General features: G+C 41.0%; 1 protein-coding gene across 1 annotated transcript in view; it reads left to right on the forward strand.

Moving 5' to 3' along the window:
- Positions 1–60: 60 nt before the first annotated feature.
- gmip (GEM interacting protein) overlaps positions 61–13,227 on the forward strand; it is a 14,379-nt gene continuing 1,212 nt past the window's right edge. Inside the window, exons 1-21 of the mRNA XM_020610226.1 lie at positions 61–1,287; positions 2,421–2,511; positions 3,095–3,179; positions 3,332–3,404; positions 5,507–5,632; positions 7,087–7,151; positions 7,307–7,414; positions 7,503–7,583; positions 7,834–7,995; positions 8,154–8,291; positions 8,681–8,871; positions 9,258–9,337; positions 9,420–9,482; positions 9,587–9,676; positions 9,768–9,910; positions 10,024–10,200; positions 10,291–10,428; positions 10,552–10,751; positions 10,906–11,230; positions 11,784–11,886; positions 13,186–13,221. Coding sequence (XP_020465882.1) covers positions 1,245–1,287; positions 2,421–2,511; positions 3,095–3,179; positions 3,332–3,404; positions 5,507–5,632; positions 7,087–7,151; positions 7,307–7,414; positions 7,503–7,583; positions 7,834–7,995; positions 8,154–8,291; positions 8,681–8,871; positions 9,258–9,337; positions 9,420–9,482; positions 9,587–9,676; positions 9,768–9,910; positions 10,024–10,200; positions 10,291–10,428; positions 10,552–10,751; positions 10,906–11,230; positions 11,784–11,886; positions 13,186–13,221 — 2,518 coding nt within the window. The 5' untranslated portion in view covers positions 61–1,244. The remainder of the gene's footprint in view (positions 1,288–2,420; positions 2,512–3,094; positions 3,180–3,331; positions 3,405–5,506; positions 5,633–7,086; positions 7,152–7,306; positions 7,415–7,502; positions 7,584–7,833; positions 7,996–8,153; positions 8,292–8,680; positions 8,872–9,257; positions 9,338–9,419; positions 9,483–9,586; positions 9,677–9,767; positions 9,911–10,023; positions 10,201–10,290; positions 10,429–10,551; positions 10,752–10,905; positions 11,231–11,783; positions 11,887–13,185; positions 13,222–13,227) is intronic.

Consider the following 13,227-nt stretch of genomic DNA (forward strand, 5'->3'; position numbering starts at 1 on the left):
ATTTCCAGACTAATGCTACTAACCTGCTGCTGACATGGTTATAGGTGAGACAAACCACTGCACGTGCCTCAGGTTTAATGGTTTTGGAGGAACATGGCTATGTAAGTTCCCTTCAGAAAGAACCACATCCAAACACACATCACTCCAGGTCTTCATTCTCTGTTAAATCTGAATTTAAGCATCTTGTTTGAGCCAGACTGAATGTAAGGCCCCTACCACAGAGAACATGGAAAGTTTGCCTCATCATGTTTAGCTTTATTTTCTCTGCCACACTAGTTCTCCCAAGACACTGATATCTGTAGGGGGTTGGTGGGGGACGTTCACCCACTGATTTTTACACAGAAATGTAAGTGGTGCATTTGTTTTCAACAAGAATAAAAGTTGAATTTGTTTTTACTGTAATAGAATGCATATTATCATAGTGACGTTGCTTGTGCCATTTAAATGTATGATAGTTCAAACAAGACTTCTCTAATGCTTTAGAACTAATTTTCATGCTATAACTTTGGTCCATCATTATGGCAGAGCTTTAGTAGTTTGTGTGGGATGCCAGTGTTATAGTGACTATTCACTGAGACCTTATTCCACCTTATATACCGCATAGTGTTGAACTGAGTATGCAAGCATGTAGTTTGTTCTCCCATGTTTTATCATGTTAATCCTAAAGGTGTCATCATTTTACAGACACTGCTTCAACTGTAACGTGTGAGTTTTGAATTCACCTCTAACCAAGTATTGACTGTCATGTTGGACAAACCCCAGCTCATAATGAACTTATTTGTTCATCAAGCAAAAAGTGATTTGTGGTTTAGTACCTGTTAATATCAAGGCCAAAATGTCTGCAGTCTGTCAAAACACACACCGTTCATTCTGTTTGTACTTTCGCTACAACTAAGATCAGAAACCTTTTTACTAACACAAAATTAACACCTTCTAAATACAGTATGTGTGGTGTGGTGGTGTAGGTGGGGCCTGAAGTAAGTAACAAGACACACTTCCTCTTCCTATAGTGGTGAAAACATTAACCAACCGCTACCAGAGGAAGATCATTTTGAGAGCACAACGTTTAGAGCTGCATGAAAAGAATTTACCTTGAGTGTGTCAGTGTATGAATACACTGCAGAGCAGGTTTCCTGCCACCTCAACTATATTCTTCCTTATTGTGTTACTCTACTGTGACCTGAAGGGCAGATGATGTGCGAGTGGTGTTGGTAGGGTGTTGCTGCTGTGGTGATAGTGTAGAAATGGAAGATCAAGTGCCAAACGAGGATTCATCTCAAGCCACAGGTGAGCTCAGAGGATGTGATGTTTTCATGAAGTGTCACCTTCTACTTCATAGAAAATGTCCATTAGGCCTATACATACTTACAAGTTTTCTTTTTTTTTTTGGTTCATTTGTTTTTGAAACCCTCCTATCGAGAAACATAAATGTTCTGTACGCTGATGGGAAATTTGCTGACACCCCTGTAGTGCCGTTAGGACGTAGGTATGAACATATTGTACGCACAATGTGCCTGGATATTCTTCGTTAATATCAGGTCTGTGGTGCTGCGTGGCATTATCCTAGTCAGACGAGGATTTGTGAACTTCCTTAACTCTTTCTTGATTTTGACATATTGGCTGTGTGGGGGGGCTGTGTTTGACTTCTGCCTTGGTTTTTAACAGGAAATGTTTGCTACTAAAGCAAAGAACTGAATATTCATTTAAGATGTCAATGAAATTAGTGAGACAATTAGTAAAACGTGTGTTTGCAGGTTCCTACTCAGGAACCTCTCACCATGTGACTTAAATTCCGGAGTATAAATTGTTTGTAAACTTAAAGAATGTTGCAAGTACTGTGTACAGCAACCAAAAACTGTTGAGGCTTTGTCTCATTAAGTGGAATATGACTTTGTGTTGTAGCTTTGCTCAAACAGTTCTTATACCGAAATGCTGCTGGTGTGAAAAACAAGGACTGCATGTGCATTACGGTGCATGATACAAATTGCAAGCAGGATGTGGTTGACCGAAATGGGGAGAGAAAGAGTTTGCTTTTTCATGTTTGTTGCATTAATTTTTTAACCTTTGGTATGCTCCAATGTGAAATACCAGTTAAACACTGGGAAAACAACTGGTTGAGGTTTTGTCATAAAAATGTACCATAGTGGTCCTCATTATATTGAAGTGTACATTCAGTCAAAGAAGTATTTTTTCACAGAAATTTAAAGGAAATCCTGTTGACTAAGGGAAGGAAATACAAGTTTGATTTGTTTTCTTGACTTTTTAGCACAATCATTCGTCTCAGTGCATGTTTTATATCATTCTCTTAGCATGTTGTTACGCTGTGCATTAGCCATTTAGTTGATACCTTTTGCTGAACAGCTAAGAAGTACTGCATTGGAAAAATACCAATAATCTTCAGTGACCGTTTCTCATTTCAGATGTGAAGAAGGTGCCTCATAAATCTGAAACCAAGCGATACAGTGAAATCTTCAGGGACTTTGATAAGCTTGATTTATCTTTAATCTCCTCGTAAGTATTATACATTTACAACCACATGTTTCTCTTGTCTCCTGCGTCACTCTGCTTGTCAAGTTCAGTCTGAACGCTGTGACGGAAAAACTAAACTCAGTGGTTAGAGAGGTGTCATTCAAAGATGCTGTAAGCTTTGCTGAGTATATAAGAAGCCACACAGGATGAGAACCGTCCAGCTATGTGGATTATTTTATAGGACAGGAGCAAGTTCTTGGAAAAATCCATGCTAATTTTTTGACAGCCTGAAAACTGTTCCTTTTGTGGGAACGTATCTGCCCAAGCATCACAGCACCGACTTTAAACAGATATAATCTCAGAATATTGTAGAGCAGAAGTGCAGTAAAGTAAACTGGCAAAAGTGTATAAATAAATGCACTGCACCTTAAAATGCACCAAAAACATTTGTGTATGATACTGATCAGCCTAACAACATGTTCACTGTTGATTTCATGTGTGTGGTAAACATGTCCATAGAAACACAGCTGCAGGTAAGTGTGTTTATACAGCATGGTCCTCAACACACACGGGGCCTTTTCAGGTCTTGCTTTTTGACTGCATGTGTTTCTCCTTCTCTGTTCAGTTCAAGGGAGGATCTGCTGGCAGATTCTGACACACAGTCCATCTCTGAACCCGTCACAGAATTCACAGAGCAACATGACGTATCTGTAAGAGATCAGTTATTAAAATGAGTACAAGAAATACTTACTGCATGTCTGTTATTTAAGTTGGTGGTTATGTTAATTTTTAGCTCAAGTGATTTTGCCAACACTACTAAACACTGACACCAGTAATGTACACATGTGCTTTCATTCCACAGAGTGACAATGCGTTTTGTGCACAGATACGCTCTGAGACAAATGAAACCAATGAAGCTGATGGAAACATATCAGGTATGATTTCTGTTTGTGTCTGTGTGTGTGTCAGTATAGGTCTTGTTGGTATAAACTCTCAAGCCCTGCTCACCAGGAGTCAATAAAAGTGTCCTCTATACTGTATGCCACCACCATTTCTGTGAACAAGAAACTTGGAATGTTTATCTTGTGACTATGTGATGATGTGCAGGAGCCTCAGTCTGTGACCTTTAGCAGAGTGTCTTCTAAACTCTGTTCTTGTTGTTTTATAATTAGCCCTGAGTTGTAAGTGCCCTGTTGTAACAGGATTAGTGGATTAAAGCAGGAGACAGCTGCCCTCAGTTTTTACATAAGACACAAGGGAAAGACAGGGGAGTCCACAGAAAGTGGAGGAATTTGTGTTACGCAGACTAAGGCAGTAAATACAGGGAAGACAAAGAAAAAGACATTCTAAACTTAGAGTCCAAACTGGCTGCAGCTGGCACGTACCCCAACCTCAGTTTGACTCAAACTACAGGTCACAGCACAATAACAGATGAAGAGATGTAGAGACATGTTTCAGGCTGACAGTAGAAAGACTAAAATAGCTAGTCAATACCTAACTGATGCTTGTAGCACGGGAACTCTTCTCATTTCAGGCCATAAAATACAATTTTTAAGTCTTCTTTTGGCTTCAAGGTCAAACATATCTGCACCCACTGATCACTGACACGGTACCCCATTTAATGTAATTCCTGATGTTACTACATGAAAGTCATTTTGTGTTACTAGAACATGTTCTTTGTCAGTGTGGTTTTATGTGTTACCCAGCAGCCCCAGCTCAGTCAAGCACAGGGAGGTAAACCTCACTTGATGCTCCTCTAAAGATTGTCGCTCCACAATCTGCGCCTGACTAGGATTATCCCCAGTTAAGTGCAGTAGGGTACGGCCATGAGCATGAGTTCTGTCTGGAGGCTGATTCCTGAAAGTTCTCAAAGCATTTCCTGAAACAAAACCCAGAGAGGAACGACTAAGAGAGGTGCACCATGGGCGTTGATCTATCATTCTTCTGGAATTGCCTGTTGTGTTTTATGAATTTTTCTTGAAGACAGAGAAGAAAATATCGCCCTGGTTGGATTTGTATACCACTCCAACTGCATTTGGCAGCTGTGCAAAATGAACAGAGCAGAATCAAATCTGCGTGTGTGTGTGTGTGTGTGTGTGTGTGTGAGGAACTTGAGTTGCACTCTTTCTGGAAGTGCTTCAGATACTTAAAACTGCACCGTGGGCAGTAAGGAGAAGTGAAAGTTCCATGAAAGTGCTCTTAACTTTTGGCTACAGGAGATATGTTCTAATAGATTTTCACATGGACATTTATTTGAATGTTTGCGCTGGAAGTGGAATGCAGAGAGAAAGAAAAAGAAGAAAGTAGTGTTGAGTGCAGAGACCACATGATTGGCACGCACACATCATCCACACAGTGTTGGAGTGAGTCACAGAGGAAGAACCATGCACTGTGGGTGTGATATCAACACCCTGCCTGCATGGCCACAGTAGAGCTGTGACATGGCAGCCTTTGATTCTGCACACTGGCACTGAGTGGTGTTGGTGACTCTGCTGTCACTGCATGGTTTTTCTCTTTGTAGCTAACTAGAAGTGAACAAGTGTGAGAGGGAGGAGCCAAGCAGAAAAAGGAAGGGAAGGGGAAAGGGGGGAAGTTAGCTAGCTATAGCTGTTTGCATTTGGTCTTGCTCTCATGGGTCACATCCCCATTTGTGTTAACTGGGAGACTTGTGATTGATTAAAGAGATTTTTGCCAACCAACAACAGTATACATCTATTGTGTCTGCATGCAAGAGATGTGTATAGTTACTGAGAGCTATTGGAAACCATGGGACCTTTATTCTGTGGAACTATGACTTGTCATATGCAGTCATTGTTTCCTGGTTTGGGTTTGGGTATATTTTTTTAGCTTGTCTGGTAAAATCTGAGAGCTGGGGGTTGTCACTCTAGAGTAGATAGGTGTTTCTTTGAAGCTGGAGGCTGTTTGTGTCCTCCAGGAGAGGCCAGCTGTGGAGTGTAGTCCAATGGACGCTGTGTGATCCATAGGTACAGCTCCAAGTGTATGGAGCCTCCACTGATGCTGATGTACTCCCTCTCAGCCCAGGAAGCAGACCTGGCCCTCTGTCGTAGTGAGGATGGAGTGGAGGCAGCGCTGCAATATACCAAGATGTGGTGCCGCTATGCCAAAGACCTCCTTGCTTGGATGGAGAAAAGAATCACTTTGGGTAAGTGGACATGCAGCTGGGCAGAGCAAATAGTAAAATATAAATTATTGTCATAACATATCTGTGTGTCTGCCAAGCTAATGCATTTGAATATAAACTGCACACAAACAGATAAATGGGGTTCTTACAAAATGTCATTCTACTGTCGCATGAAAGTCATTCTACTGACCATGTATTTATTCATTTTACAAAAGTACTAACATTTGTTGTTTAAACTTCAGGCTATTTACAGTTTTGCATAAGAAGGTGTTGCTTCTTATTCAAAGGCATTTGTAGTGTACTGAGCAGGCCTGCAGAGAGCAGATTATCTATTACTCCAAATCTAAGAGTGCAGACATGTTTAATGGTTGACTAGTGTGGTGGAATAAGTATCATGCCATGACATGGCCTGTCTATTAATTCACCCAGTGTGAACATCTGTGGGTTGTGTGGTCACTTCAGTGAGCTATAGGGCACACACACACACACACACACACACACACACACAGAAGGGATTAGTGGGCAGATTAGCTGGTTATAGGAGGGTGATAAAAGAGATGGGGTGTCTTTGGACTGCATAGATGGCGATTACCCTTGCATCAACCTACATAGGTGCCCAGTGTCCAAACAGAATGTCAAGCATGCAAGTGTATTGACAGTAATCAACATATAAAGTGGCAATAGAGCTCTGCAGCTTAGCTGTGTGAGGAGCAGTATTAGGCAATAGTAACAGATGAGTAATGTTGGGTGGAGCTCAGCACAAACTACTGTGGATTACACATAGCAAAGCAACATTGTGAGATCCCTGAAGCGTCCATTTTTAAAGAGCAGTGAGATCAAGAACTGTAAATGCAGTGCTAGAATCTGTTAATGTCCCGTAATACTGAACCACAGTCAGACTGTATATGGACCGTTTCACAGTTCCAAGCATAAACATTGAAAATAAACGGTTCTGAGTTCATTTCCTATTGTAGTTCTTCCTAATATGAACAGCTGACTCAAATGCAGACTTGAGCAAATTAGTTCCACCAATAAGGTGAAAGGTTGCGCTCCACCACAGTCATGTCCTGCCCAACCTCCAGGAGGTTTGACGAGCTTTTCAGTAAAGAGGCATCCAATAACCTAGGCTATGGAGCATGAGTTATCTCATACTTTGTGCACATTTATAATGTATAAATCAGCAGTAGTAACCATTTTATGAATGAAGGAAGAAAAAAATACTGTATTTACTGCTGTACTTTAGGTGTGAATTCTGATCTCCCCTCTCTATAGCCAGTTATCTAGTTATAGAAGTGAAAAATAAAAATAAAATGTAATACAATGCAAGCTGAACAGCAGAAGACACCAGCTACCTTGTTTATTAATGTTCAGTTTTTGTTGATACTTGTTTTGAGAGTGTAGTTCTTGTCTTGATGTACCATATCTTGTGAGTCACTTACAGTGAAGAAAAACTTAACAAGGATTTTTGTTGACAGAACAAGAATTTGCAAAAAATGTGATGAAGACATCTGAAAGTGCAAAAGCCAGTGTTACACAACAGGTACGGGTTGGTTTGTTGGATATGTTCCAGACAAAGTGATTATCATTGTGTGTTACTGGAAGTGAGCCCTATAATAGAGTTGTGCTGGTAACATTTGACCTTTCTCAGCTATATTTACAGTGAAAAGCTGTCTAAAGGTTTTCTTGCCTGTGTAGGAAATTATGCCTCTGCAATACATCTACACCATGGCACTAGACCAAGACATCAAGAACAGTGTGGCCTCTAGAAAGACTTCTGAACTGATACATAACCGCTGTTACCAAGTATGAAAGTCCACATTCATGTACAAAAGGTTTGGATAATTTCTCTCTGGGTTTTTGAGGCAATGTGTAACTATGGCCTTTTGTTTAGGCCTTGGCTGCCAAGAGGAATGAGATCGACAAGTGGCGCAGAGAGTTTAAGGAGCAATGGGCAAGAGAACAGAGGAGGATGGTAAGTCAGTTAGAAATCTTGTTTCTGACTGACATGCAGTTCACTTCATTGCACTGTCAAACCTTTTTCTTTCAATTTTTAGACATTTCAACAGACTGGATGTGTGAACAAGCACCCGAAGCATAAGTCCAGCCTCTGTGAAAGAATGATCTGTTGATGCCTAAAGGTTTATGTTCGACTGCACATGACACAGTAAAATCAAACTAATCTGTGTTTTTTCCTTCTGTGTGTCTTCCTCACATGGTCTCAGAACGAAGCAGTGACAGCTCTGAAAAAGGCTCGGCAGCAGTACTTTCAGCGCTGTGATGAGCTAGAAAAGGCTAAAGCTGTTTCTGCTAAAGCTGTGGATGACACCGCTGGAATCAAAACACTGGATAAGAGACGGAAGTCCAAGGATGAAGCCCAGACTAAGGTGAATGTCTCCTTACTGCTATGTAACTGTAGAATGCAGTTTTGGTACAGTTAGTCCAGAGGCTGGTAGTGTCTTTATGTTTCATGATACAGATTTTTAAAATGATACAGATTTTTGATTGTATAGCAGCTCTCAGGTCTCTTCTCCATCTCCTCTAGGTGATGGAGGCAGAGCTTCTGTACAAACAGTGCGTGGACGATGCCAAGATCCACCAAGATGAGTTGATAAAGGTCAAGGAGAGAATTATTTCTCACGTTCGCAAGCTCATCTGTCAGGGAGATACTGTGGTCAAGCAGGTTGGTATTATATGAGATTCTCTGCTGTAGAATCCCTCTGTGTATGAAATGACACATTCATGAATATTTGTGGTTGGATGATAGTAAGCCTCCATCTCCATTGCTACACGAATAAATACGTCTCTTCCTGAATAAAATAATCTACTCAGGTAGTGCAACAAGTAAAGGGGTTACAGCTGTAGAATTTCAATACATCAGTCATTTGTACTGTATTAAAACAGTATTTTCATTATTTCTTTTGTTGTAACATTAACACTTCTATGATGGGGATGTAAAAAGAAAATTGACAAGAAGAGCAGTATTCTGACATTGCATCCGTATAGTTCTTGATAAATTAGGACAGTAAAACCACTGTTTTGTCTCCACATCACCTCTCCTCTCTCCACCAGGCCACAGTCAACATGTTTTACTACCAGCGGCAGCAGATGGAGCCTGTTCCCCTCGGCTATCTCAGACTGGAGTCACAATGTAGGTGCCTGGAGCCTGGTGAACCCTACATGCTCTACATCCTCAGCAAGCACCGCCCCGAACAACCTCTCCAAGTCTTTACCTTCCAGGAGTATGTTCCTCAGGGCAAAGGGTACATTAAACTAACCACTGACTCTTTCTGCTGTTACTTTGGCTGTGGTCTCCACTGTGGATATCAAAAGTTTATGCATCTTTAAAAAATGTGCAATTTTGTTGTTCAAGGCAAGAAATGAAAATGAATGGATGAAAACAAAGAGCTAATTATGAATGACAGTGTGTTAAAAGAAAACCAGATACCTTGGATGTGTGTGTGCATGTGCTCGGTCTTAATTTGATACTTGGTGGAAGCAGTTAATATCTGTCAGTGTAGTAAACCTGCTTTGTTATAAGACGTTTTAGTCAAAACAGTTTAAATGTGATAAAAACTGATACCTTTTATGTGCTTCTACTAATACTTCATTCATTAAAATTACTGTTGCTGTCCTCTTTATTTGAAAGGAACAAACGAAAAACCAGCAATCCTCAGGACTTGCCCCCGGTGATAGACGACATTCCTTATAGAAGATCCAGTGACAGCAGTAAGGATCCCCACAATTAAATATGTTTATATTAACAGACAAATTCTCCTCTTAAATTTAATTCTTTTTTTATTCATCGTAGAGAAAATGGGGTACAGTGACAGTGAGAGTTTTGGAGGTAGTTTGGAATCTTTGTCCAGTCCTGGTAAGCCATAACTTTTCTTTCACATTCATGTAAAACCTTTGCAGAGATAAACCTGTTTAACCTCCTCTGTTGTGTCTGTGCCCTATGGAAATGCAAAATTCAAGCTCATCTTAATAGGAGGCTGCCTAAAACCCCATCCACCTTGACGGTGTCATCAGACGACCAGGATGACCGTGATGGGACATCAGAATCAGGTCTGTTATTCCCTTTTTATCCATTTCTGATTTGAATACTTCACTGGAGTCATTATTCTTAACCCATCATATTCTTCCTGTCTCCCTACAGAGTACACTGATGGTCAGCCAGTCAAAGTGCGCACACTTTCACGAGCTGCACTAACACACCAACTCAGAAAGACAAAGAGCAAGATGATCAAATGCAAGCAGTGTGACAACTACATTGTTGTGAATGGGGTTGAATGTGAGGAGGTATGAAGAGTTACACATGGAAAATAACAGGGCATCTGACTGACATGGGCAGATCATCAGTGGCTTGAGGCGAGATTGTCACAGTAATTATTCTCTCCCTCTCTCACCTTAAGTGTGGGATGGCTTTGCACAGGAAATGCATGGAGGTCTGTCAGCTTGAGTGTGAGAACAGGAAGGGGACTGTGTTTGGGGTGGACCTCTCTCTGCTGGCAGGTGACAGGCCAGACGAGGTGCCCTTTGTGGTACTACGCTGCACATCTGAGATTGAGAGTCGCGCTCTCTCAATCCAGGTATTGTTTTGCATAGCGACCACAAATGCAGCGGGTGTCAGGTGTTAGCTGTGGACTTATGGTTGTTTTCTGCTCTCCTTCTCTTCTCAGGGCGTGTATCGTGTGAGTGGATCCAAACCTCGCATCCAGAAGCTCTGTCAGGCCTTTGAGATGCAAAAGGAGCAAGTGGACCTCTCTGACCTCTCTCCGCATGACATCACCTCAATCCTTAAGCATTTCTTTAAGGAGGTACAGGACTCACTGCTAAATGAGCTTCACTGTACTGAATAGGCTGATTGTATGAGTAGTATTTTTGACTAAGGACGTCACTTTTCTTACTAATCTTTCTAATCTCACTATTATTTCTTACAGCTCCCGGAGCCCTTACTAACCTTTGACCTATACAATGATTTCATGGCGGTGGGCAAGACCATTCAGCATTTGAGTGAACGGGAGCCAGCACCAGACACTAATGAGATAATGGACATCATTTACAGCCTCCAAAAGCTACTACAGAAACTCCCTCCATATTACTACAGCACTTTGCAGCACATGATGTCTCACCTGCAAAAGTGAGCATGCAGCTGGGTGACAGACTTCTCATTTATCCAGGAGATCTGACTACATTCTCTTAATTGTCCACCATAGCACAAACCTCTGTTTGACTTCAGAGAGCAAACCTACCCTCAATTTATGTTTGAATTAATCTTCTTTCTGTCTTTACAGAGTTTCAGAGAACCATGAGAACAAGATGTCCCCAAGTAACTTGGGTATTGTGTTTGGGCCGACACTATTGCGCCCTCTTGTGACTACGGACATGTCGATGATCGCCTTGCTGGAGACAAGTTACCAGGCTGCATTTGTTGAGTTTCTCATCACACACCACGACCAGGTTTTTGACCTTCAGCAGAGACTCAGTATACCCCCTCCCCCAGTGCCCACTGCACCTCTTCCAGACAGCCCTCCCAGAGCTTCCTGTCCCCTGGATGGAGATGTTTATACCAGCCCCGAACATGAAAACTCCACCAGAGAGCGGCCACACTCACTAGAAGTAAGTACTGCAGTGAAAAAACATTAAAGGTGTTGATAAGACAGGACAGAGAAAGTTTGCTCCTTCTCCTGATTAATTTACCTGTTGCTTTAAGAGCCTTTGCGCCTTGCACATTAACCTCACGTTTATTCACGCTGGACAGCTGCTGCCTTTCTGTTGCTCTGTGACCTTCTTTCAAGCTTTACTCCATGGGGATTTTATAACTATTGCTTAGAAAGAAAAACGTTTGCCCGACTGGCGACATTAACTGTGATTGTATCAGATGACATAGACGCGCAAAAGTAAAATGACCTGTCCCTCAGCAGGGTTAAAAACAGGGTGATACTTAGATTATCTGACAGTTCGAAATGTCCTGGGCAAGAGTTACTGTATATTTATAACTGCAAAATAACGGCCTCATCTCAGAAGACTCTGGTCAGACTTATCTCAAATGTTCGTGGCCTTCTACCATAAGAGTCACTGTTACATGCTGTAGCACTTCAGTATTTCAGGATTAGACGTGGTCTGTAAGTACTTGCAGAATTCCACAGCTCAACTTGTGTCATTCCAACAGAGTCGAACAATCAAGAGAGACTCAAGCGAGGGTTATATATCTGACAAGTCTTCATCCAATGAGGCAGTGGACCAGCTCAGCCCAGAAGCCAAAGAGAGAGCAGGTAGGAGGGCTTAATGATAGAGCAGTAAGATCACGATAGTGTCTATAGTGGTGACGTCTTATCTAGTTTATACGTATTGGGGTTGTCAGTTGTTGGTATAATGCTTTAATTCATCCTGTTGTAGCTCTAGTAGGTGTTACACAGCTCCAAAGTTGTCTGCTTTATTTTTCACTGACAGGTGGTTGGTTCTATCTTAGAGCTACTTTGTATCTAGAGCTTCTAGTGTATGTGGCAGTTCCTATTTGTTTTTTCTCGCTTTACATTTCCTCTAGTTATTTTTAGAGATAAGACTTCCTTCCATTTTTTTTCACTGACAGCATGTAGTTGCATTCATCTGTAAAACTGTGAGAGTCTGTTGTTTATCTGTTATTTTAATAGATAGAAACTTTATTGCAGACTCAAGGTCCAAACTCCGAACAACAAAAAACAACAAACAATAAAAAAAATAATAATAATTACATTAATTAATGACATTAGGCAAATTATGATGATGGATAGTGATTCTGTGTTTTTGTTGTTTTCAAAACATTTCATAGAATGACTAGACCTCTGTTTACTCACCGCAATCCATGTGAAACCAGAACCTGGTTTATCTTATTGGTCTGTGCCGTAGACATCCATTGTTGTGTGAAAACCATTAAAAACACATCAGCGAGCCATGCCACCTCACCAGGTAATACGGTTCGTCCTCACAAAAACTGTGAGGCCTGTCTTTTTTCAAAAAACAGCTCCTAAAGCTAAGAACATTCTTAACTTTTTGCTAAAGACAGACAGTTAGCTGCACATGTGTGTGATCTCTGCTCTGTTTACACGCCATTAAATTCTAGTACTGAACAACATCAACTTTGGATTATAGTTCTTTGAGGAGCTTTTATGAAAAAATACTGGCCTCACATTTTTCCTGTTTAGTTTTTTGCTACTCTGGAAATCTGAGGTTCCATCTCTGTGCTCTCTGCTTTATACTTGCTATATTTCTGATGTGTTCTCTTCTTCGTGGCTTCAGCAGCTTCTACCTTTTTAGTCACAGATAAACACCTGAATACCATCAACCTGAACTATAGAATAATAAATTAGTCTTACATGTCTGTAAGTCACTTTTTAATCAGTACAAGTTCCATTCCACTCTGCAGACCTGCCAGAAAAACTTGGTGTGAAGGTTTAATTTTTTAATTTTCAATTAAGGTACTGTGAACTGTTGCCAAGTTTAGGTTCTGTTTGTTTAAATCACCTAAAAACAAAATGTGAGGAAAGTGCCGAGCTTATAATTTTTAACTTGTTTCTATGACTACTCTGCCCCAGTCCTGGCTATGACAGCGGCATTGACTGATCCTCCCGGCGAGC

Source organism: Monopterus albus, unplaced genomic scaffold (assembly GCF_001952655.1).
Source record: "Monopterus albus unplaced genomic scaffold, M_albus_1.0 scaffold105.1, whole genome shotgun sequence".
In the NCBI taxonomy this organism is placed as follows: domain Eukaryota; kingdom Metazoa; phylum Chordata; class Actinopteri; order Synbranchiformes; family Synbranchidae; genus Monopterus; species Monopterus albus.